Genomic DNA, 23853 nt, shown 5'->3' on the forward strand with positions numbered 1-23853 from the left:
TGAAAATAAGGAGCTCTTTGCTGACTATAAAATGTGACAAAGTGTCACAAGCTCATAACAACAACAACAAGTGGAACTGCTGTACTTAGAATCTCGTACTGATTCAATGGTGAATAGGAAAAAATATTAGAAATAAAAATGTTCACAAATGGAAAAAGGAGTAAACAAATACTAATATAAAGTAGAAAATGCATGATATAAAAATATTGATGAGCATTTCAGGAAAAATCCATAACCAGGTTTCACACAAATAAGTAACAATTTTTTAAACTATATTAGTAAGAGAAGAAAGCCAAAGTCATTACCATCTGAGAATGTGCATTTGTTGATGATGATAAAGAGATAAAATATTCATAAATATTTTGAGGGCTTCATGTTTTTGGAGGAGTCTGATCTGCTACATCATGTGTGGCTAAAGAATTTTGCATTTAATTAGTAGCTACATGGTATACAATATCACAAAGTTAGGATTTTAATATCTGATTTAAATCTATGTACTCACACCCTGGAGTTCTACAAGAATTGGTTGAACAGATCCTCAGTCTTTTCTGCAAATTTTTAACAAATACAGGAAAGTGTTATAAGATTTAAATAATTATAGCATTATATAAATATCAAAGAAAAAAGAAAGAAATGACATAATCTGGGTAATTGCTTTCTGGTTAATCTGACAAAAGTTGTAGAAAAACTACAAAAAAATTCATATGGAATTACAATCATAAAAACTTACTGTAGAGGGCTTTAATTAATGCTAGTGACAATAGTTTCACTGGAAGTATATCTTGTCAAAGAAACATATAATGAGATTATAGATTTTGATAACACATGGTTTACTATCATTCAAGATTCTGATTAAAAATAAACACCAGTACTCAGTCAAATGTATGATATTTTGAGTCAACAAAATGTAAAATAATGGGTCAGACATTTCTGGAAAATGTGCTGTGGCTAAAACCAAGTTATTATTTACTAATAGGCAAATAATTACCTTAATCTATGACCAATTTAATAAAATGTAATAGCTTGTTATATAGGAAGCCAGACTGCACTCTGAATGCATGATTTTACAGCTTCGCCAGAATGGGGCACATAAGCACTTTGTCATCCATGGATATTGATTAGCAAAACTTAGTAGAATGAATGAATAACTGACACTTCTTTCACCATCATTTTAGAGACTCAAATATGTTGTTATTCCCTTGCCGCTTGCTCCTGATCAGTGCTTCTCCTTTCTCACTAGTTTCCCAAATGAAAAGCCAACACCTGTAAGCCAACACTTGCAAGCCAACACCTGCTTGTGCTCTTCTACTGAAAAATTATCAAGGCCATTATTCAGCTCATTCTCTCCTTTTATTTTAGACGGTAGAAGATATTATATCTTTCCCTGATTCAGTGCTTCCCTTTTAAATGTTTAATTTGCAAGTAGTGGATTTAACATCTATCAGTTCCACTGACAAAGAGCCACTCCTTTTCAATAGTAACCAGAGGAAATTCATAATTCTTCAGAAATCTCATCTAATGTTAAAGATCTGAAATTATTTCAGCCAGGTAAATACATATTTATTATCTCCTTATTACAGATTTTCCCTCTGAGTTTCTCATCTTCTTCCTCAAATTTGCACCTGGGTGTATCTTTAGTTCTGTTTCCTTCCTAAAGAAATAAAGATCTATTTACATTGGAGTTTTGCCATGTCAGATCCCTTGATTATCATTTGCTTTCTGTGTTTCAGAGACATCCTATTTGGTCCTTCAACTCTCTTTTTCTTTTAGCCTGCTAGGGGAAAAAACTTTCCCACTTCCCTTCTACTCTTCTATTGTTTGCAGGAATTTACTTTTGTGCTTACTTTACTTCATCAGCAATTCCTGTTGTCCTCACCACTTTTAGTAGTACTTTTTCCAGGGCTAGATCCTTTTAGGGAAAGGAAAAACTCCATGAGATTACATAGATTACTCTTTAAATTTTTTAGTGTGCCCTTAAATACACTGCATTTTTTATTATTTCTTCAGCTTCCTTTGGACTGCAATATTTTTAATTCTTGAAAAAGTACTTCCTATTTCTTGGGTTTTCATTAAAGAACTTGAAACTATCCTCCTGTAGTTTTAGTGTGCTCTAGCTTAATATGTAAGTTCTCATGGTCAACCATAATAGTCTTGTTTTACACATTTGAACACTGGGAGAATACACACCAAATATGCCCATTGGTTTGTAAACATTAGCCTGTTCCCATTTTCCCTTCATCTCTTGTGCATATAAGAGGTTTATACCTCTACTGTAGTAAAACTTGTGTACACACTTTCAGATCAATATGTTGATCTTTTAATTCCACTCCCAAACTGTGCATATTGTAAAGAGGAATATGTGAAGTGTGTGCAGGATGCTTCTATTAGCTGGCAAAACCAGGAAGCACAAATTTACACTTGCAGATCTTAGAACACACAAAGCCTCTGAAACTGCCCTTTGGTGTGGATATAAGGGGAAATTGGGATTCAGCTGACATATTTTTGTAATGTTTGCAGGGTGGCACTTGCCAATGTAAACCTGACTTGCAAACATACAGTGTCTATCACTGTGAATGGTTTCTTTTTTGCTATAAATGGTCCCTTTATTGAAAATGGTCTCCCTTTACCTTTTCGTCTTGGACTGTTTGAACTACCCAACCATCTTTTTCCTTTTTGTAACACATTACTTCAGCTGCAGAAAAAAAAAATAGACAAATAATATTATTCCAGGAATACAAGAATATTACTCCTTGCAATGACCTAGTTTCTTTTAAAACGTGCAGAGAGATTTTCAATGTTGTTACATATAAGCTTGTGCTTTAATGGTCAAACACAGAAACTTTCTGCTTACACTTGTAAATTTGGAAAAGAATAAAACCTATTTGAGAGAGTAGCCTGGCAAGAAATAAAGATAGAAACAAGATCACAAGAGAAATGATTGTTGGTCAACCTCATAGTCAATACAGGACAAAAAATACAAAGCTGTATTCACTGGAAAAACTAGATGATCTGAGTCCCTTCAGTTGCCTGTCTTACTGTATGGGCATTACCTTTTCTTTCAGGATACCTTGACAAGAGCTGAGATTTGGTTTAGAGAAGCATAAACAGATTCTAAATTGCCTTAGATGGAATGCTCTAATATCCCATGAAACATTTCTCCTCTTATCAAAATATTAAGTCCTGTGTGCTCTCAACTACTCTATTCTGACAGCAAGGTAATAAAGAAAAAAGTGGATAATAAAGGAAATATGATCATATCACAATCTGAATTTCTCATCCCTCATATCAGAGAAAAAACTGTCAGTTATGTGGTCTGAAAAGAATCCTGCAGGTAGAAATGTATATTTTAAAATAATTTGTATGTAATTCTGCTTTTGTTTTCCCTGTAGATTTCTTAGTTACCTGTACAGTTCTCTGCATTGGACTCTCCATTTCAGAGTGGTGAAATCAGTAAGTACAGTTGTGGAAATGTAACCTCTTAAAAAATGTTGATAGTCATAAATGACAATTTACACATACAAATTGCACAGCATTTTGATGGAGAATTTAGGTTCAGGTCTGGTTTCCTGAGTATATACATTTTAAAGTGTTTGGGGAAATCACATTATCTTTTGAAGAAAAATCAGGGACTGTAGAAGAAATGATAATACAAATATCTAGAGACAGGAAACAAGAATAGTTGCTTGCAACCTCACTAGGATTAAGTATTATACCAACCATGTTTCAAAATGCCATTTCTTGTCTGGCAAAAGGAATGTGAGAGATTACACTGCTTCTTAGCTACTGTCTTGTAAGTTCAAAGAGGAACTATTCAGCCCTGGACCTGTGCCTGAGTTTTTTTTCCTGGTATCATGAAAGGGTGTGATCATTAACCACAATTAAACAAGAAGTCAGCAGCTTCCACTGAATCAAAGGCTGAACTGGGATTCAGGAGAGAGGTGCCCTGCTCTTCTTTCTGTTGGTGAGGTATTAAGTCACTTATGAAGGTCGTATTGGCTGTGTTTCTCCTACTTTTTGCCCGTCAGTTTGATAGTAGTTTGAGGGCCATAACTATGCCTCCCTACAGATTTGTTGGTAAGATGAGCCAATGTAGCAAATATCATGAGCAATGCAGTTTTACAGAAGAGTGTGTTTATATGTGTTATAGTTATATATATAACATCTTTTTATAGTAAAAATTCAACTATTGGGACCATCTACATAAACTTAATTTCAAGTGTGCCTACATCATTAAAGGAGACAAATCCCACCGATCTTGAACAAGGCTTAGATCGTGCTTGTCTCCATCTGAATGTCTTTATCCTTTTACTTGAATCTGGGCCCACAAATAAATGAGTTGGTTTGTACAGAGATTGGTCAGGTCAATAACTGTTGGGCTCAGCCCCCTGGGCTCACAACCCCCATGTTCCTTTCCCCTCTCTGTGTGTTTTTTCTCTGAGGTTTTTCCATGCCATGAAGGTACCTTGACAGTTTCCCTGTGTCTGAGAGAGTTCTACACCTCTCCCCTGCCTTGCTGCAGCTACCTGAGCATCTCCCATCCCTGCCTTCCTAACCCTGCCCCCAGATGTGCCATCCAATCCCCTCCAAACCCCGCCCCTATCGGGTCCCTTATAATCCAGACCCCAGCTGGAAATAAAGCGCTCCCAACATGTTCTCCAATTCTGTGTGTGTCTGAGTTCTCGGGAGCTGTCCTGATCTTGGTCCCGAGAAATAACTGTATTTGTGATTGGAGGTTAATGTAAGAGGTCTGTCCTATGCTCCATTTCCTTGTGGAGAGATGAACTCCATTGTTACTTGCATACTTCACCACCAAAGCTGCAGGAATCTTCAGTGGACTCTAATCTGTTGATTAGATTGTGATATGCCTGACAGATACTATGGAAGAAACAGGATATATGAAAACTACTCAGCAGACATATGGGAATAAAGAAATGACAACTATTCAGTAAGTTTTACCTGCTATGCCTAATTTTGCACAGAGATATGGAAAGAACGTAAAATTTAAAAGGAAGGGCAACAAATACAAGTTGCTTGATTCTTACGTTCAGTTGTGAATGGAAACCATCAAAACTATGGAAAGCCCTGAAAACTATTTATTGCAAAACAGGAACTCACAGGTCTGATAATGTTGCCTCTCATAAGCACAAAATTCTAGAACAGGCATCCCACAGGAAAGCTACCGCAGGAAAGAACTTAATAGAGGGCATGAATTAAATACTGTATTTCAAGGAAAAAGGGAATGAACCCTGCCTCCTAGGACTGCTTGGTTTTTTGTTTGTTTGTTTGTTTTTTCCAGAATATGAGATTCTATTTGAAGAGGAAAATGAATTTCCAGTCAGATGGATCAGAGTCAGTGATGATTTAGGGGAATGGTTTTTTTCCCCCCATGTGGTTGAGCAATGATTGAAAGGGAATGACATTAATAGAAGCAGCTGCTGTGTTTAAAAAGTGATCGGGGATAAAACTTAACAACCAATAAAGCCGGTTTGGTTTGGGAGATGGGTATGTATAGACAACATGATATCTGATGTGACTAAAATGCATGCTAAAAAATCTGAGTTTTCTGTTTATACTGATGTCAAGTGCTCACTATATTTTTTTCTTTTTTCTTTTTTTTTTTTTCTTTCCTCAATAAGCTGCACCACAGTTGTAGTTTGTTTGGGTAGCATATATTCCTTTCAACCATCAATAGTAAAGAGACTAACTAATGATACTGCAAAGGAAATCTGTGTTTCTCTTCTGATCTTGAAAAAAACCCAACCCAGTACATTCTACTTATTTTGTCCTATTTTCTTTTCACCTTGCATGCAGCTCATGAACCAATACTCTCTTGCTTCATTAATGAAGTTTCATCTCATTGTTTTTCCTTTCATCTCACATTCACAGTAATAATAATTTTTACTCCCATGTCAGTGCTGCACAGAAATCACAGGTACTGCTGCTGAGTAGGGGAACACTGAAGCACAATGAGGTCCACACCTAGATCAGCCCGGGTGGATCAAAGGATCAGGATGTTATCCTATTGGGATACCAGAATGTAGAGAGGTCTGGTTGCTGTCTTTAAGTGGACAAGGATGATAAGCTAAGGACATTTCCCCTTACCATTACAGCAGTGGTATTTGACTGCCTTTGTTACCTTTTCTGGTTGCTGTCAGATATTCACTACTGTTCCCCTTGCTGTCACTGATACAAGTGTTTGGATCACTGCCTTGACAGAACGAATGTTCCCTAGTTCCATACATGGATATTGTCAAAGGAGGAGGAAGGATCCTTTTATAACCTTGAATTGAAGCACCTTTATGCTAGGGAATGACTTTGCATGATCTACAGGAGGAGCTGATGACACACTATGGGATCTGGCCTAAGTGAAGGGGTCTTTGTAAAGATGTTTCAACTCTCCTTCAGGACTGAAGGGACAGAGCTTGGCTCTCTTGCTTATTCAGTGATTGCCTTACCCTTACTGAGGGCCTCCATCGCTGCATAGAAGGGACATAGTGCTGTGGGATGGGGAGTAACCACAGAATGGCTGAGATTAGAAGGGACTTCTGGAGATCACCTTATCCAAATCACCCACTCAAGCAGGGCTGCCCAGAACAAGTTCCCAAGGACCGTGTTCAGATGAATACCTCCATGGATGGAGACTCCACAGCCTGCCTGGGCAACCTGTGATGGGGCTTAGTCATTCTTACAGTGAAAAGTATTTCCTGACGTTCTGAAGGAACCTCCGGTGTTTCACCGCTGGTCCTGTTACTCGGCACCACTGAAAAGAGCCTGGTTCTCTTCTCTTTGCATCTTTCCTTTAGATATTTGTATCTTATGAGATCCCCTTGAGCCTGCTCTTTACCAGGCTGAGTGGACCCAGCTCTGAGCTGTTCTTCATAGGAGAGGTACTCCAGTACCTAACCATCTTCATGACCCTTTCTTGGACTCTCTCCAGTAGGTCCATGTCTCTCTCGTACTGGGAGCCCAGATTTGGACCCAGCACCCCCAGTGTGGCCTCACCAGTGCTGAGCAGAGTGGCAGGATTGCCTCCCTCGACCTGGTGGCATTGCTTTGCCTGTCGCAGCCCAAGGTATCATTCGCCTTTTTTGTCCGACCTGATGCCCGTCAGGACCCACGTGCCTTTCTCTGCCGAACTGCAGTCCAGCTGGGTTGCTCTCAGCCTGTCCCGGGGCGTGGGTTGTTCCTCCCCAGTGGCCGGACTTTGCCCTTGATGTTGCTCTCCCCGCGTGTCCCCGGGCACGCAGACCTCCTGTGCCATAGGCAGCGGACTCACCCACCCAGGCGACGGGAGCAGCCCGCGGTGGAAGGCGCACAGAGGAGCAGGGGAGCAGAGTCCCACAGGGGACGCCAGCCTGGGCTGCGGCTGCCACCTCACCCCTCGCCCGCCCCACCGGGCCTTTGGGACAGGGACCGGCGTCCCCCGCCGCTGCCCCTGTCCTTGCCCCTGTTCCGGCCCCTGTTCCAGCCCCTGCTCCTGTTCGTGCCGCTGTCCCAGCTCATGCCCCTGTCCATATCCGTGCTCGTGCCCCTGCCCCTGTCCCAGCCCCTGCCCCGGCTCACGCCGACACCTCGGGCGGGGGCGGGAGGGCGGAGGGAGGTCCAAGCCTGGGTGCGGAGCGCCGCCAGCCCGCCTCGCCCCGCAGACGCTCATACACCGCACACCCCGCCCGGCCGCTCCCGGGGCGCCCGCCCATGGCTGACAGGAGCCTGATCGAGGGCGCCGAGCCCCTGCCGCGCCGGGAGGAGGCTCCGGAGTGGGGCTATGAGGAAGGTGAGGAGCGGACGGCGGCTCCACAGAGGAGAAACTTTGACCGCGGCCGGGAGAGGTGGCGGTGTGGGGATTTCAGTGGCAGAGCGAAGGGAGGTTCGCCCCCCGCGGCCACTCCGAGGTGAGGGGAGCGGGGAAGCGCCGTCCCGCCGCGGGAGGCAGGTCGGTCCCCGCCGGCGGGAGGGCAGCGCGGAGCCGCCCGGCTGCGGCCGCCGGGTCCGGCGGACCGGGGTGGGTCGGAGCAGCCCCTGCCAGCGTCCGCGGGCAGCGGCGAGCCGGGGGGACGGTCGGGGAGGGTCTGGCTGGCCCGCAGCTCAGGGTGTCGAGGCCCCTCGTAACGGCTTTTCCCTTGTGCCTCAGGAGTGGAATGGGGGCTGATTTTCCCCGATGCTAACGGCGAGTACCAATCGCCCATTAACTTGAACTCGAGAGAAGCTAAATATGACCCCTCGCTCCTGGAAGTGCGTTTGTCACCGAACTACGTAGTGTGTCGCGACTGTGAAGTGATTAACGACGGGCATTCGATTCAGATTGCCTTGAAGTCAAAATCAGGTAGGCTGAGACATGGGCTTGGCTTTCCAAGGTATAGATTGTGTTGCCTTAAGACTCGCTGTATGTGTATCCTGAAGTGTAGGAACAGCAGCTTTTCCCAGCAGCGAGCAAGCAGTGCAATGAGAGTTTCAGGTTTTGAGGCCAGACTGGATGGTTAGTGAGATTGCTTCAGAGCATGACAAGAATTTCCTCCTGTGGTGGTGTCCTCCAATTCACTGGCATTAAGAGCTGTCTGCATGCGGAAGCAATCCAGGCTGTCGCTAAGACAGTAAGGTGCCAAACTATTCTGTACAGCTGGCAAGATTTGTCCTTGGTCCAAAGACCACCTAAGTTAAAAAGAGCTTTTTCCATTAATTCCAGTGGGTTCTGAATACTAAGTACGGAATTGGACAACTTAAGATAGATACACCAGTTATACATGCTCACAGTATTGATGAGAACCAGGTATCAAAGTAGTCCTTGTTTCTTAAAGATGACATTTTTGGTGTCATTCATCAAATATGAATTAGAAGCAAATAATAAATGATTCCAACATAAGTGAAATTACAGTATCTTACTTGACTTTTCATCTGGATAAACTACTCTGCATGGAGACAAAAAAGTATGGAGAAAAAAAAAGTCCATTGTGCTTTCCAGCTCTGTGGTAGTTCTTACCATGTGTTTGGAAGAGCATCTGCGTTATTCTAACCAGTCTTAGCTAGTAACAGCCTTTTGGGGGCATTTAAACAGCTGAACAATGTCAAACTATGAGACATTCCAACTTTTGTTTCATTCTGATATCCCAGCAGTACTGGGAACTACAGCTGTGTTTGAGTGAGGGAGTCAGTTCAGTTTTACACTGAATTTTTAAAAAATGATGCGTTTCTTATTTCAGTAATGATGCTTTCCTTTATAATTTCCTTTCTATGAAAATTTCCATGTGTTATTGTAACACATTTCCTTCCACAGAATTTTGCAGATTTGCAATAAAATAGAAATATTGTACCTCCATTCAGTTTTACTGCCTTCATCAGTAGCAGAGCTCTTTTCTGAAGGGATAAGGTTCTCCCTGCAGGATCAAGGATACTTGAATTCTTCTGTGGAGGAAGTGGGAATGACCACAAATGACCTCATCACTCACATGCCAAAATGCAACTCTTTCACTCCTACCTTTCCCAAGGGCAGTTTGTAACTTAGTACCCATAATTAATAACACACCTAAACATGTGTGCAAAACCCTTAAGGGAATTATAACGAAAGACTTTTTGTACTTGAATGCAGTGTAATGTCAGACTGATGAGTCTTGAATTATAAGAAAATGTGAAATAAAGTAAAAGGTTTTGGCTTAAGCATGGAATTATGATTTAGGAAATCTTAGTTAAGTTTCAGCTTTTCCTTAGATTCTATATTACGTAATTTCCTGTTCTGCATTTATAAACTGGGAATAATTTTTCCATTTTTGGGAGGGGAAAGACAACATTTATTATCCCTAGCAAGAGGAGAAAAGAGTTAATTAGCTGTGTTTGACCTAGTATTCTGGCCAGTTTTCAGGGATTGTGGAAGCTCCTGCAGTTTCTTTTCCTCACAGGGGATCTCTGATGACAAATCCATTTAGCCAGACTATTTTGATGGGAACTGTTGAGCACTAAATGCTTTTTAAACTCTGTGCAATTAATGTGCAAGAGATCCTCATCTATGTAATGTTAACAGTCAAAGGAAAATATCTTTGTGGAAAAAAGTAAACTGATTAAGACAAATATTTAAAATCAATTTGTCATTACTGGTGATTGATTTTATCCTTTAATTCAAGACACGCAGTCCATCTGGAATTTTCAAATCCTTCTCATTATTTAATTGAAAACATTTTCACTGGTTGCTTTTGTTTGAATGATGGTACATGAGTTACGCATTAGGTCAAGAACCATGACCAACTGTGTAATGGAATTGTGTACTCAAAAATCCTTTAGAGCTTATTTTACCAACAGAGAGACTTCTCTCAAGCCAGCATTGGATTGCACAGTGGATCATAGTTTCAGAATAATTTTCTAATGAGGATCAAAAATTGCTGCAAGGCAAAGTGAAGTTAAACATGTTTCATGCATTGACAAGAATCAAAACCTAATGAAAGGCAAAGGAAAGTTTCATGCATTAAAATACTTTTATCATAGGACCAGTTATAACTTAAGCTTTGGAAATAAACTCCATGAAGCTCCTGGAGATCCAGAACTGCATCACATAGAGAACATTTGCTCTAGTTAACATTTTCTTTGGAGCAATTTTTAAAACAGAGAAAATGCTCAATTTTTCTAAGAATAAGCACTAATTGAGCATCATGATTATTTTTATTTGTCCAGATTTCTTTAAATACTTCAATTGGTTGTTTCCTCCAGTGTTCACTAGATTTGTAGATTTTCCCTATAGGGGTTACAGGTATAGATAGAATATAGATGAAATAAGATTAAGAAGCAAATCTGAATCTATAACAAAATTTAGGAAATTTAATTTTAGAAACCCTAATGCCTGGTAGATTAATTGTGAAGAATTAATAAAGGAGGAATAATGGGAATATTTGACTTTTTTTCTCCAATGTAATTAATGATGGAAACCATAATGGATCAATTTTCTTTCAGTTTTTTATAGTTCTGCACCACTGGTTTTGTGTTTGTACAGTTGGCTAGATTATGTTTTACTATCACACTATGTCTTGTGCTCCAAACTCAGGCTGTATAGTTTGTGTGTTAAAAACCTATCTATTACGGAACTAATTCCCTAAAGCTGTAATTTATTACCTTAAATTGTCCTTATCAATTATCAGAGATTGTAAAAGATTCATTCCAAGTCTATGAAATGTAATCTAGAATTTAATGGATTGTGGGGAAGACTGTGAATGCCCTTAAAAAAATCCAGTCCTGCCTAGAAGCCAATATTTAAAAATTTTAATGGGAAGTTACCTACAGCTTGTGGTGTAATATTTGATCTGAAGATGATTCAGAAATCCCTGGGCAAATTGTTTCCACTGATTAATTCCATAGTAGGTTGGGTCTCACAATTGCTTGCTTTTACTACTTATGGTGGAAGTCCCTATTAATGCAAAAGTTTTAAGCTGCTATATACTTTTTTTTGGTGCATGTTTGGCAATTGTGGACAGATGCTTTTAAGAAATTCCAGATGTTTAAAAAAGTGAAGTCAAGAAAAGTCATGCCTGCCTAGAAACTGTTTTCCGTTGTGGCTGCTCTGGTGTGTAGGTCTGATTATATTTTGGTATGGATGCATTGTGGGTCTCAGAAACCTGACAGGTGGTATATGACTGAACACCTTTATCTAGCAAAATGTTTGCAATCAAAAGTTTTTCATCTATTTCTGTGACTCATAGCAAATAAAGGTGATGGCGATAAAACATTTGGACAACTTGGAGGTAGTTCCCAGTTCAATTCAGAACCCCTGCCATCTGTTTATTAGGGCACGTGGCTGGTATCTTGATAAGAGTAATAAACATATTCACTCTTCTGACTAGTAAAGGTGCAACTTTTTTCTTTTCTTTTTGTGTTTTGTCCAGCTGTTCTGCATCATAGAGAGTGCAGTATGACAGCAGTTTCACTGTTATTTGTAACTGCCTCAATGCATGTTCTGAAACTACACAGTGCTTTGAAAGTAAAGGTGTCAAGTCTGTCAACTTTACTCTTGTCTCTGGTACCATTCATAATAAGGAAGCTTGCCACAATGTACTCATTGTATTTGGAGAACATATGCAGTTGCTTCCCTGCTTTGAAAGTCAAGTTCCTTCCTGCTTGTCTTCTTTTCCAGTGTTAATAGGAGGGCCGTTACCTCGAGGTCACGAATTTGAACTACACGACGTCAGATTTCACTGGGGAAGAGAAAACCAGCGTGGTTCTGAACACACAGTTAATTTTAAGGCCTTTCCCATGGAGGTAAGAGCAACACAGTATTGCATAACACCTGCAAAATGCACATTTTATTTCATAGCTTGAATTCCTGGTAGTCCAAGTGAGAGTTTCTCTTAGCTCAGCATACTTTATATTTCAACCACAAAGCTATCTTCCTGAGTTGTGCTTTGGTGCAGGTAAATTAGGATATGCATCTGGCACAGAATGCCTCCAGCACTCATCACACTGATTTATTGGTCATAAAGTTAACTTGAAGAATTATTAACTTTTTTGTTATTAATGTTCTAACAAAATCTGCCATTTCAACACTTCCTATGTCACCTTGGCTGATAGCTATAGATGGGGAGAACTAGCCACTGGAAGTATTTCTATGGAGAGCAGTAACTGTAGAGCACATTTTTCATGAAAGAGTTTTACATGCCTGAAAATTGAAGATAATGTGATAGCCCTGAATATGTTCTAAAAGATCTCAAAGAACCATAAGATTTTGAAACACAAGAAAACTGATGATACATTCTAAAAAAAATGCAGCTGCTCATAGGTTTTGTGTTGCATTTGGGCTCCTAGGCAACCCAAAATGCTGGGATCTATTTCTCCTGCCCTCCAGCAGCAGTTCAACATATTACTTAACTTCCCTCTGTCCCATTGCCTACACTTATCAAGGCGTAGGTTGGAGTATCCCTTAGACCCTGGGCTGCAATACTAGTTTTAACAGATACCAACCCTGATGTTTAGTGACTTCAGTGTTACATCTTTAATTTCATTTGTTGTGCTCTATTGGTTTCAAATAAGCTCAAGATTTTTCAGAGCTGTTATTTTTGCCCTATTAATCTATCATAATTTCTTAGGAGCCTGGAATTGAGTTTCTTTTTTTCACTCACAGGGGGTTTGCAGGTTGAGTTGAGTCAGATCATAAAATCATTTAGGTTGAAAAAGACCTTTAAGATCAACAAGTTCAGCCATAATACTGCCAAGTGCTCCTTTAAACGATGTCCCCAAGTGTCTAGTACACATAGATCCTCTTTGCAGGTTGATTCCAGGCAGATCCTGGAATTGCAGAATTACTTGGATGAGTAAGACTCATCAACCAAAGGGAAAGAAAAGGAATGGCTTCTGCATCCTGGTTACCTGGTGTAACACATACATGATTTATATGGGCATAAGACCTTGAGGATACTGCAGTGTTCCCCCGAGGCAGGAAGTAGCCTGCTCATTATGAAACAGCTCTGTTCAGTACATTTCCTTAAGGCTGATCCAGCGTGCGGTGATCAAGAAATATTCACATGAACTGTGTTGAGACCTGAACTTGGGAGTTTATCAGGGTTTCCTATCTTCTTGTTTATTAAGGATCATTTGCAAACAGTGTTGGTGGTATGTGGGAACAGTCTACTGATAATCTGCAGAAACCCCGGAATTATCTACTCCAAATTAGTCCAGAGAAAAATATGCTTGACCCAGAGATACAAAACAACAAACTTAGTCAGTCATGAAGGGATTTCATTTTTCACCTACTTTAAAAGCAGCACAGCAGCTGCACAAACAGAATTCTGGCACAGTTTAAACATCAGCTGGAGGTGAGCAAGCTAGGTTTTCGACTCTTGCGTCTAAGCAGCTTTCAGCTAAACTCTGATTTCCAAGAAATAATTACTGATACAAAAATTCTGTAGCAGGAAAAAACTGGCTCATAATACACTTTAAATACAGTGTGAATATTTTGTTGTGCAAATCATTATGCGGATTAATTCTTGTGACAGATAATGACAGTGTAGGTGGTTGAATTCACAGGTGTGTTGGTTGAGGTTGTTCATCATCTGCCCCATGTTGCAAAAAAGTGCAGAGCAGTTTATTTGACTGCAGATGAGCTGCATTTTCTTTTGGTATATGGACAAAGAACTGCTGTATTAATTCCCTCGCAAATTGCTCAAATCAAAAATAGAATGAATACTATACTTGAGCAATAATGAAACAGGGGCTTGAGACCACTGGAAGTGTTTATGCAGTAGTTCACCTGAGACCTTTTTAACAATAATTTTAATCAAGGGACCAGGAAATCTTTGTTTCTTAGCTTTTGACACTGGCATCAGTTTATGCAGTTGTTTGAAATCACTTCATGTATTCTGGATGCATATTGGGCTTGATTTTCACTGTGTTTATTAGTTACTGAACACAAACAACCTATTTTGGTCACATACAAGCAGTCTGGTGTAGTTATGCTTTTGTTCAGAGTAAGCTGGCAGTTATTTGTCCACCAATGCATGCCTAAGCTTGGATCTTCCTCCAGTGGAGCAAATCTAGTAGGACATTTTCCTAAGGAACTAGAAATTATTTCCATGGTAAATGATAAGGATTCTCCTCTCTTTGTGGGAGGAAGACAAGTCAGGAGGATAAACAGTAATATGAAAGTGGAAGTGCTTAGTTTAAGTGAGTACATTAAACAACACAACAAACTTGCCCCAAATTATACACTCTATTATAAAACCTGAGTAGTTCTACAGAAACAAGCTTTTAGTTTGAAGAGATCTGAGGTAACTAAGACTAGTTATTGACTGGAGCAACAGTCTGTTTTTTTTAAGACTGAAGACTATATGACTTTATTTTATTACATTGGACCAAATAGTTTTGCAACAGCTTCAGATTATCAGTGTAATGGCCTTTGTAAAGGATTACTTTAAAAAAGAGTGTTATTTTTTAAAAGTTTGGAAGAACAATCTTCAGTTACTTCCTTAGTCTTTTCACCTTTGGTATTATAACTTCTTTTATAGAAATGAGGCAATATCCTCTGTCATTTGAGTTATATCCTATGTCTTGTGTGCAAAAATCCATTATTTCTTGACTACACAGCTGGGGCCTTTGTGGTTAGGATATATATGGTGAAATTGGTTAGATGGTGAAGCTTATGTCACCTCTGGAACAGCTTCTTGAAGTAATTCATATTGTTAAAAAAATGTTCATGTGGCTTGGAGGCTGAGTTAATTTTTTTTTAAATTTTTATATGATGTTCAGCAAAGATGTGTTTTCTATCTTCCTTGATGGAAGAAACCAGAATGTTGATAGTGATATGCCAGTGTTGTAATTTTCATTGCAACGCCTGTGTTTGCAATCAGTCAGGAAAGGATGAGGAAAGGATAAATAGTTTTTGAAGCTAAGTACTGTAGCACCTCATTTTAAACCAAGTTAAAACAGAGGACTGTACATATCAGTACAATACTCCTCTCTGTTCCATGAAACAAGAACATGAAGACCCTTCCTGCATTTTGGCCAGAAATTGGAGGGAAACATTTGTGCAACTTTCTCTAGAAATATTTTTCACCAAGTACTTCTACTGCCTGTAAATCAGCGTTACTTTGCCTTTTGGCTGAAGTTACTTTGGCCACTACATATGTTACATGTTTAGAAAGGTTTTAACATTGAGAGACTGTTTCTTGCCAGCAAATGGAACAGGGTAACAAATATTAGATTGTGATTTACAGTATACATTTCCACAGAGCACTTATACGTGTGATTTACCTGAACCTGATTTAGGTGTATGAAAGAGAGGATCTATTTGGAATCTTTTTTCTTCACCTTCATGCCAAGAGTATGAGTTGAAGAAGGAGGAAGAACAAATGAAGAACTAATCAAACTGACTCCCTTACCTTCAATGTATATCAGGGAGATAGAGTAGGACAGGAATAGCAAATTACTGCGGTTTATTTTTGTTGTTAACTAAGTGAAATTGGAGCAGCTAAAAATGGATTCCCATTGTATCTGATCTCTGTATAGTGCCAGGCTGAATGAAAACCAGATGGAGAAAGCAAATCATACGATAGCATTGATGCTGGTTTATGCTAAAAAAAAAAAGAAAGAAAAAGAAAAAAATGTTTTATCTACTTTTGAAGTGAAGGGAAATGAAAATTCATGCCCCAAAGGTGTCTATTCCTCTTAGTTACTTAGGTGGTGGTGTGACCAAAGTCGCAAACTGACCATAATGGCACAGTTGTTTCCAGGCTCCTACATGGAAATAAAACTGTATCAGAGAAAATAAAAAGGTTCTTTTCACCACTTGTAATATAACCAAGAGGATAATTCTCTGTAATCCATCCTCTTTAAAATGTAGGATTACATTAGCTATGAACCATGTGAAAGCTCTCAGTAGAAGAGGGTTGGCAGAAAATCATTTAAAAATGTTTCCAAGATGTGCAGGAAGATTTAAAACTATTATTGTTTGTTCTACATTTTTTGAATAGAACAGAGAAAAATCCAGTTGCTGGAAGGACTAGAATCAGTTCTGTACAGGAATAAAACAAGTTCTTTTCTGTTACATAATGAAGAGCAGACTAATTAATCTGTGGACTCTTTTGGAGTCACTGAAATATCTGCTGCAATAAAGGCAACATAATGCAAAAATCATATCCGACCCTTGATCTGATTCCAACCGTTAAGTTTTCCTTTCTTCACAAGAAATGTTGCCTAAGGTGCTCATCAAACAGAGTTACAGCTTTAGGGGTTCAGGTTAGGCTGTCAACATGACGCTTATCTACTCAAGCCTTTGCAGTCTTCAGTGTGGGATTGTCTCTACGCCCAGCTCTGAAATCAGGTATCTGCACACTGTGCATCCCCTTTCTGGCTTTTCTTGAGAGGAGACACCATGCTTTCAACACAGAAATTTTTTTTCTTCCAACTTTTAATATTCTTTACCAATGTTATTTACCCTTTGCATTTCTTCTAATTGTTTTCATATTAGCTTATTTGGGCTAAAAAATAAAACAGAGTTTCAATATTAATTGTAATAGAAGGCCTGGGAAACAATATGCATACAAGCTTGCCTCTCCATCTTTATGGAGACTTATAAGCTGCAGAAGGACTGTGTGGGTGTAAATGGCAAGCAGGATTTAATCCTTGATGACAGTAGTTTCAAATATGAATATCTAATATCTGATATCTGTGAATTTTTGCCAGTTACTTTAATGTGACTAGATCCAAGTAAAAAACCCTAAAAGATCAGTTTTAAACCAAGGAGTAAATCCTGTTGCTTTAGTTGATTGCATTGATTACCTGGCTGTGAAAAAAATGATTAATTCTACTCATGTTTGCAGCAAAAGACTTGTGAATGAAGATATCTTGCTTAGGCAGTCATGACTTTAGCAGGAGACAAAAAGAACAGATCCCAGGAGAGTTTACATAGCATCTCACTGAGGTCTGGAATTCTGCTCAGAAATTGCCCAAGTTTTCTGGTAGAAAATTAAGTTATTACCAAAAGGCTTGGACAATCTTCTAAGTTTTGAAATCATTGCAGGTGAATACTGTGATTTGTGATTAAATATAGCGTGTCTTATAAGGAAATGATGACATTCATGTAATAGCTATATCCTTAACAGGTTAAGAATAACAGACTAATAATAGTGTAAAGCAGATATGTCCACTGGACATTATTTAATTTTTGAGGACAGAATTATGGAAAAACACAGGCAAATCATGCCAATATTTAAATAGGTGTTTTCAGCTTTGTTTTCTGTTTCTCACTGATTTATACAGAAGCAATTTTTTACACATTATATAGATGCCATTTAGGAACATAATAATAACACTTAGCTTTGCACAGCACTCCATGGGCAATCATGTTCTTAGCGTCAATTCCAGGACTCTCAGTGAATTGTGTTACATGGATCCCAGTTCCATATGTGCAGGTGCTTAAGTGCTTTTCTGCATTTTTCTATATGTTGTGCGCTCTGCAATTCCCTAATTGATGTGAATTCTGTTGGATTTTTTGTAGCAGAACAAAGTGGTGAGGTTTTTGTCCCCTCCCAGTATACAGGGAAACAGGAGACCAGCAACAATATAAAGAAAAACATTGCCTTAATTGTAAAAGCACACATGACCAGCTTATGACTCCTGAGACTGCTAGTTGCTAAGTTCTTTCAGTGTTATATTTTTATTGTTGGTGAGGGTTAATTTGACCTGCGTAGGCACATGCAGTCTTTGAAGTATACTTTGTTCCTGGGTAATTTGCCAGTATAAGCTTTAATTGACCTTTGTTTCACCCAGTCACAGACAGTTTGAATTTTTCAGGGAATACATCTATGTGCCTTGTACTATGAATTCCTGAAAGCAGGTGCAAAAATGAGCTGATGTACTAGCATAAATGTGCTTTTAGATTGTATACCACTTGAAAAAAATTCTCAGTTAAGCCCTGTGGAAGAACTGTTGACACATTAAGAGGTAGCAAATGTGATTTCCCTTCTGTACAAAATCTACAATTTATTTATTGCATTGTGGAAGATGTACAAGCTGCCAGACACCAGGTCAAAGAAGGATAGCATTAATTGTCTATGCTAAATCCTGTTTATCCCTTTGTCTGTTTTTTAAGAGTCATTTACAGTGAGTTTTGTGTTGAGAAGCTATGTGGGTCATCTGCATCTAAAACTGGTTTTGAGGTGGCAGGTGCATTCATCTATTTCTACCAGGATGGAGACTTTCAGTATTCATTGAAGAAATAAATGACTCAAACTAGAAATGACTGAGCAGAGTATGATAAATTCTTCTAAGGAAAAATTTTGCAAGTGCAGAGAAGCTGAGTGAAGGAAAAGAGAATGAGAAGAAAATGAGGAGTGACTCAAGAGGGGAGCCCTTCTCTGGGCTCCCAGTTCCATCTAATCTTGGCTTATTGGTTTAGTTCTCCCAGATACTGCAGCCAGTCTTTGTGTTTTTCTTGTAATAGACATTTTGCATCAAATTTTCGTGCAGCTGTGCTAAAATTGTTTGTTGTAGCCTGGAGTAACATGTTTGGTAGCACTGCATCCTCATAGAGGCAGGTAAGAAACCTTGGACAAAACAGCTCTTAGCAGTCCCTGTATGAGGTAGTAACAGTATAATTTCTGAAAATTTTAAATAATATGTGATTCTTTTCTACTCTTTGAACAGAATTACAGCTTTGCCTTCTCCTTACTCTCTCACAAATGTCTTGGTGACGGTACTTGTACTCATGAATATCGAGGGTACTGTCATGACTATCCTTATTGCAAACTCTGTTCCTAACTCTAACAAAATGGCTGCTTACATCTACTCTCTGCTGTGGAAGAAGAGTTTGTGTAGTCTCTTAGAAGATGGAACTTTGGAAGAGAATTTAAACCCAGGTTTGAGCCAAACAAGGTGGCTGCTCAAATCTCTTTCTTGCTATTTTTCTGGTGTGATTTGCTTCAGTTGTGCATAATTTTCTATTTTCTGCCATGATCCTTGCTGGAACTGTGGTTGCATTTTGCTGCAGTTTCCTGGTGCCTTGGTTTTCTGTTTGGTTTTCCTTGGCACTTTGCTCTAACCACTAGGCTTAACTTTTTCTATCTAAAATCTATCACTTGTTGAAGAAGGGGAAAGGAGATTCCTTGTTTTTTTGTTTTCCATGCTGCATGCTTGAGTCAGGACCAGTTCCTAGACTGGCACCGGTGCATGAGCGAATACTCTAAAAGAGAGACAAAATAGCTTTCTAATGCTAACCCCAAAACTCTGTGTTATTTGTGCTAATGGTGCAGTTGTGGCACTTAAGAGGTAAAGGATGAAACTTGTTGATCATCTAAGAGCTGAAAACCTTTGAAGGCTTCCACAAGTATTTGCTGTTGTGCCTGAGTGCTTCACAAGCACAAATAATTCAATCCTTGAAACATCAATTTGAGGGAGACAAGTTCCTCTATTGCCAGTGCACTGGTAGAAAACATGTTCAGAGGTATTAAATTATTTGCCACGGTCATGCATGATGCTTTTCTCAGAACTGACAGGGAACTGACACAGGATTCCTAGATGCTTGAAATCTAGTAAGACTTTCAGACATTTTAGTACCAGAATAACTAACTTAGATAGTAAATCCCAGTTCAGCAATTTAACCAGAGAGATATGTGATGCCCTGGTCCATAGACCTCACTGTAGCCAATGAGATACTCGTCATTCCTGCCTTTTTGCTGTCCCAGCATTAAGCCATGTAATGATCTGAACTGGGGAGCATTTAAAGTTTAGCAAAATTTGCGGAGTCTATGGAATTTTGGGAGAGGAGAAAAGGATAATATTATGCAGTCTGCAAACTTGAAGTTCAAGAGAAAACTGTTGGAGAAGCATAACAATGTTTATTATTTCAAGAGAAGTTTAGCCAACATTACAAGAAAAAAAACAAACCACCCCTGATGAGTTTCTTAGAGGAGTGTATTATGGAAGTGCAACTGCTCACTGGATAACAGTCAAGATTATGATCTAAGAAGATAATATGCAGCTGCAGATTCTCATCTCCTAAGAGACCCTTCACCTTGTAACACAGAGAACTGTGAGATTCGAATTAGTTATTCATACAACTTAGTAAATAAACAGGGAAGCAGAGTTTTCTATTCTGCCTTTGTTAGGGAATCTATCATTGAATATTAAATTGATTGTTTTAATCCTTCTACACATGAACAGTATGGTTTTAAATTCAAGGCAGCAGATTGCAGGCAACATTTTGGAATTGGACATGCTTTTATTAAATGCTTACTCATATAAATAACACTTCCAGAATGAAATGGTTAACCCATGGCACTTTGTGTTTTCTATCTTCTTGATGGCATTGCTAGTCTGTAACATCATCAACTATCCATCAAGGTCCAGTCCTTTTTCCAAGCTTTGCTCTAACTGTGGAGCTATAAAAGCACATGCAGACACACACATACGCCCACTTGGGTTGGCAAGAACCCAGACCAAAAGCAGGCTGGAGAGTCTTGCACTAAAATCTTTGCTTTTTTCTTCCAGGCCTTCACAGTTGAAGGAAAGGAAAAAGAAAGGCTTGAAAATGTATTTGTTCCTGGTAGCACAGGTAAAGGCAGACTTGGGGCACTTCAGCCTGCATGTTTGCTGGGACCAAACATGGTATCAGGGAACAATAACCTGCTCTGTGGTGCTCCTTGCTTCACACACTGAGTAGAAACTTGGCACAGTGAAGAGTCTGACCTATGAATCTGTAGCTTTTTAGTTTCTTACTATTAGGTTGATATTGAAAATCAGCAAGCTAGAAACAAGGATATTTTGCCTTTTTCATTCCTTTTCTTAGCCAGTATACATTTATTACAGTTGGGAAAATGTTAATTTTGATTAATTCCTGTTTTCTTTTAATCTTGCTGTATGTGCCAGTAGACATAAACTGTGCTTGTGCTTTCAAACATGAAAAAATAAATACACACAAATGACAAATTACAGCATCCTCAGTTTCCTCTGCATCCTCTTGTCAACAATTTCCCTAAGAAATGGGGAAGCTAGTGTTACATATCAGCATCTTTTGTGGGCAAATGAGAAGACAGGTAAAAAACATTGATGTTGTGGTTGCATTAACCCTGAAGATAGTTTATGCCCATGTTTGTGAGTGCTGAGAGAACTGCTGTGGTGTTTGGCTTTGTGTCATCATCCCCATATCCCCTTCCTATTCCATAACCTCGTATACAGTGGAAAGGAATCCTCTCTCTAAAGAGTTAGTCCATCTCTTGTTAGAAGAGGGACATGAGATGTTTTTAATTTTTAAGTTTAAATTAATTTTCTTCATCTTTGTTTTTTTTTCCAAAACCTTTTGCCTTCTTTTGCCAGAACAGAAAGAAAGGCCCTCTGTTGGATTTTTTATGGTTCCCATTACTTTTCTTTTTAGCTTACTGTTGTAGCTGTTCTCTTTTGAGTCTTTCCATATACGTCAGTACTTCCTGCTGTTAATTTCATTTTTTAATGGACCAGTAGTTCTTGGTATAATATGAAATGAGGATGCTGCATGTGATTAGACTTTTCAAAGAGAACAGAGATTCCTGTTTAATATTAGATGTTGTAATGTTTTTATTATTCTGCAATGTAGACAATTCTTTAGCACAAGTGATTTGCCACAGCAACTGCAGGCTTGTTTCCTGAGAAGCTGCAAATAATTCAATAGTCCCACTCTTCTTTACCTTTTCAGTGCCATATCTGAAGGTTTGCCACACAATTGCCTAGAATACTTCCAGGATGACTTTTTTGGAAAGAGAGTAGATTTTGGAAGGTGTCTTTGCAATCCTTCCTTTTATGATCCAAATGAAATATTTTTATTTACAGAAGTTCTTCCCTCCTTCAGAGATGTTCATAGAGAGCAGAGCTCCAGCCAGCAAGGGTTCTGGACTACTGATGTCCCATTCAAGCATTTGTTCAGCATGTTTTAGGTGCGAATTTAACTTTTGACCTGAGATATTTAGTGTCACACCATGACTCCCAAGGTTTGTACAGTATCTCCAGGATACCTTGTTCTCTGCTCCAGCTTGATGTGCTTGCACCTAATTTCTCTGATCTTAGATTACAGACTTCTTTGTTCAGGGAATGTCATCTTGTTCTGAACACACTTGGAGCCTGACAATTCACAGAGTAGATCTGCTTGATCTTAAACACTTTCAATAAATTGTAAGAAGCAGAGGTTCACCAGAAGATGTGCTTTCCCTTCTCCTATATTATATTATATTATATTATATTATATTATATTATATTATATTATATTATATTATCAAGAGGGGTTTAATGTTTGCAATGTTATTATCTGTGTTTATTGTCGCTGCTTTCAGTTGTGTTTCATATGGTTAAATTAGTGTTGCTTTCAAAGATAGGCACAGAGTTCGCTTTATGTAATTTTTCCATTATAATGATCTATGTATGAAATTTTAAAGATTTAAATGATACTGAAATTCAGTGGCATTTTGGCACCTATCCACAACAGAAGCCTTGAAAAATTCAAGTCTAGAAGCATAAACCAGATGCACTGATCTGCAGCATTCTCATCCTCTTCTTCTTGATTTTGCCTAGGTTTCATGATCTAGTAATTTGCTTTTATTTGCATTTGCATTTTCAAAGAAAGCATATTTACATCAACTGAACTATAATGTTTAACCTTGAAGACTTTGTTACTTTATGGTATTTTGTTTATGTTTTTCTTTTTTCTTTTTTTGTTTGTTTTTTTGTTTTTGTTTTTTTTGTGGGGTTTTTTTGTTTGTTTGTTTGTTTTTTTGTGGCATGGAGAATGTACATGTTCTCTCACTTCTCCTAAGATATTTTCAAACAGCCTATGTATCAATTCCAGTAACTTTATTTTTTTTAAACCTCCCCTTCAGGCTGTTAATAACTAACTTTCTGGTTTCTTAATCACTTCTCTTGTAGCTGTGTGCCCTGGTCATATTCTTGGTTCAGTCTCCTTGTGAGGATTTGGAGCTTAATTACTGTATGTTATGGTCACTGCCAACAGCTTAGTCAATTGCTTCCTGAAACAACTCAGTGCCAAGTCAAGTATCAACTCATAAAATCTTGTGCACATGTAAAATGGCAAGACAATTTTTCCACATTTTGTCCTCTTGTGATGTTGCTTATGCAATATTTGTGCTGTTGAAGTTAGACATCAGTATTGTATAATTAGGCTATGTTGTCTTCCATTATTACTAGTGGAAATCCTCAGCTTCATTTCATCCCACTCAAACCAGGAAAAAGACTTTATGCTGGCCCTAGGTATGTAGCCAGTTTGCCATTTGTACTGTTCCCTCCTCTGCTTTTATGGCATGTTGTGAATGAAACTAGAATATGCTGATCTTTGACAAACTTGGGTGAGTTCAGAACATTTTTTATCTCTATAGTCTTTAGCAGAGCAATTCTACTTCTTCAATATACCTC

At 38.8% G+C, this 23853-nt stretch overlaps 1 protein-coding gene and 1 long non-coding RNA gene across 2 annotated transcripts in view; both read left to right on the top strand.

Annotated features, from left to right (window-relative positions):
- The window catches only part of LOC139671517 (uncharacterized), a 54526-nt gene extending 50612 nt beyond the window's left edge, over nt 1-3914 (top strand). The window contains exons 4-5 of the long non-coding RNA XR_011697737.1: nt 3390-3450; nt 3859-3914. This is a non-coding gene — a long non-coding RNA (uncharacterized lncRNA). The remainder of the gene's footprint in view (nt 1-3389; nt 3451-3858) is intronic.
- Nucleotides 3915-7318: 3404 nt separating this feature from the next.
- Nucleotides 7319-23853, top strand: part of CA8 (carbonic anhydrase 8) — a 50570-nt gene continuing 34035 nt past the window's right edge. Inside the window, exons 1-3 of the mRNA XM_071554475.1 lie at nt 7319-7774; nt 8132-8323; nt 12107-12231. Of these exons, the coding sequence (XP_071410576.1) occupies nt 7696-7774; nt 8132-8323; nt 12107-12231 (396 nt within the window). The 5' untranslated portion in view covers nt 7319-7695. The remainder of the gene's footprint in view (nt 7775-8131; nt 8324-12106; nt 12232-23853) is intronic.

Source organism: Pithys albifrons, chromosome 4 (genome assembly GCF_047495875.1).
Source record: "Pithys albifrons albifrons isolate INPA30051 chromosome 4, PitAlb_v1, whole genome shotgun sequence".
NCBI classification, from domain to species: domain Eukaryota; kingdom Metazoa; phylum Chordata; class Aves; order Passeriformes; family Thamnophilidae; genus Pithys; species Pithys albifrons.